The sequence below is a fragment of the Pteropus vampyrus genome, unplaced genomic scaffold (genome assembly GCF_000151845.1).
Source record: "Pteropus vampyrus isolate Shadow unplaced genomic scaffold, Pvam_2.0 Scaffold203, whole genome shotgun sequence".
Classification (NCBI taxonomy): Eukaryota; Metazoa; Chordata; class Mammalia; order Chiroptera; family Pteropodidae; genus Pteropus; species Pteropus vampyrus.
Window position 1 is genome coordinate 841,330 of NW_011888984.1, and position 1,616 is coordinate 842,945.

The 1,616-nt window shown below is 55.1% G+C and overlaps 1 protein-coding gene across 1 annotated transcript in view; it reads right to left on the minus strand.

Moving 5' to 3' along the window:
- The window catches only part of TIMM50 (translocase of inner mitochondrial membrane 50), a 10,188-nt gene that overhangs the window by 3,974 nt on the left and 4,598 nt on the right, over nt 1-1,616 (minus strand). The window contains exons 5-6 of the mRNA XM_023537910.1: nt 690-857; nt 5-369 (exon numbers count right to left, since the gene is read on the minus strand). Coding sequence (XP_023393678.1) covers nt 5-369; nt 690-857 — 533 coding nt within the window. The remainder of the gene's footprint in view (nt 1-4; nt 370-689; nt 858-1,616) is intronic.

The following is a 1,616-nucleotide window of genomic DNA, read 5'->3' on the forward strand; positions in this document are numbered from 1 at the left end:
CCACAGTCCACAAAAAACCAGGGCCCACAGATCTGCTGGAGACCATCAGGGACGACCCCTCCCCCAGACCCATCTCAAACGCCTGGTGCTTCCTGCCTCGTTTGCTCCAAGCAGGTACGCAATCAGCTCGCCCTTCACTACCAGAGCCGTGCGTGACAGGTGGGGTGGAGGGAAGGTGTCTGTTGGAGGCCACACAACCAGAGCAGAGCCAGGCTGCTCCAGGGTCCTCCTTTGGGAGCCTCAGGGATTGCTGAGCACCCACCTGCTCTAGCCGGCTCTGCCGCTGTTTGAAAGCCTCCAGCGGGTCATCCTCCAGGGCGTAGTGCTCCAGCACAGTCCGGACATCCTCCACACCGTTCAGTGCGATGGCTGCGGGCACAGCAGGTGGGGGTCAGCCAAGCTGAAGGCCAGAGGCAGGCAGGGTCCACAAGGGTAAGGGTCAGACACTGGGGGGTGGGGTAGGGTCAGTGCTACTCGGATCACTTCTCAACACACTAAAAAGGCTCCTGTGAACACCGAGAAGCACCCCAAACATTCTAAGAAGCTTCTAAGACTGCAAGATGCCTGTGGACCTCCTGCATCTCAAGTACCCAGTTTTACATGAAAAACAAACCAGAATCAAGCATCTATCATTCCTCTTGAGGGTCAAGAGCTCTGGGGTCAGAGGCCAGGTCAGGGGTCAGTCTCACTCTTGAGGAAGGCAGACAGGTCCAACAAGACCCGGTCATCGGAGTTGCCATCCCAGGGCCTCAGGGCGACGCCATTGTAGGGCTGTAGGCGGAAGGCTTCCTTCTTGCAGTCCACGACTACTACACGGGCTGGGTCCCGATTCAGACACGAAATGTCCTGGGGGATAAGTCAGGTCAAGGTCTACACCCCTTCTCTTCCCACCAGGAGCCCACAGAGGGAGAGAGAGGGGGACAGACAGACACAGATAGCATTGCACACTGGAATCACCTTGATGGGGCCTCTCAAAGGCTAGGCTGGGATGATGGCATCAACCACCACCCCTTCCCCCAGGGAGCTGGGGAGCTCGTCACACAGATTTCTGGACCCTGGGCCTGGCACACAGACAGGCTGATGTAGAAGTTCCCTGCGGAAGGGGCCAGGCACCTGTGTTCAACTGCCACCCCAGATGATTGTGGCATGTTGAAAGTCTGCAAACCTCGATGCCTAGATACTTCTTAAACACCCAGATAAAGAGGTACAGACAGATCTATAGCCACAGAGGAAGTCACTCAAAGACCCAGACGCAGAGTCTTCAAAGCCCTCAGTCACAGCCCACGTCCTTCTGAACCCTGAAGAACTATGTAGATCCACCCAGACACAGTCAGACACCCGACAGACACTCAGACGTAAAAACATGCACCAAGACCCACAAAGAAACCCATTCACAAACACAGATTCCTGGACCGCGGATATACTGCTGGTGACAGCAACAGACATGTGAAAAAGTCTCATAGAAGTTATTACAATTACACAGTCCAAGACACTCAGATCCAGCCGGAGACAAAAACAGCTTCTAAACCTCATGTCTCTGCCCCTTACCTCTCAAGTGTCTTCCTTGGAAAGACCCCATTTCCCCCCACTCCCACTGCCAGATTCTGGGGAAGAGA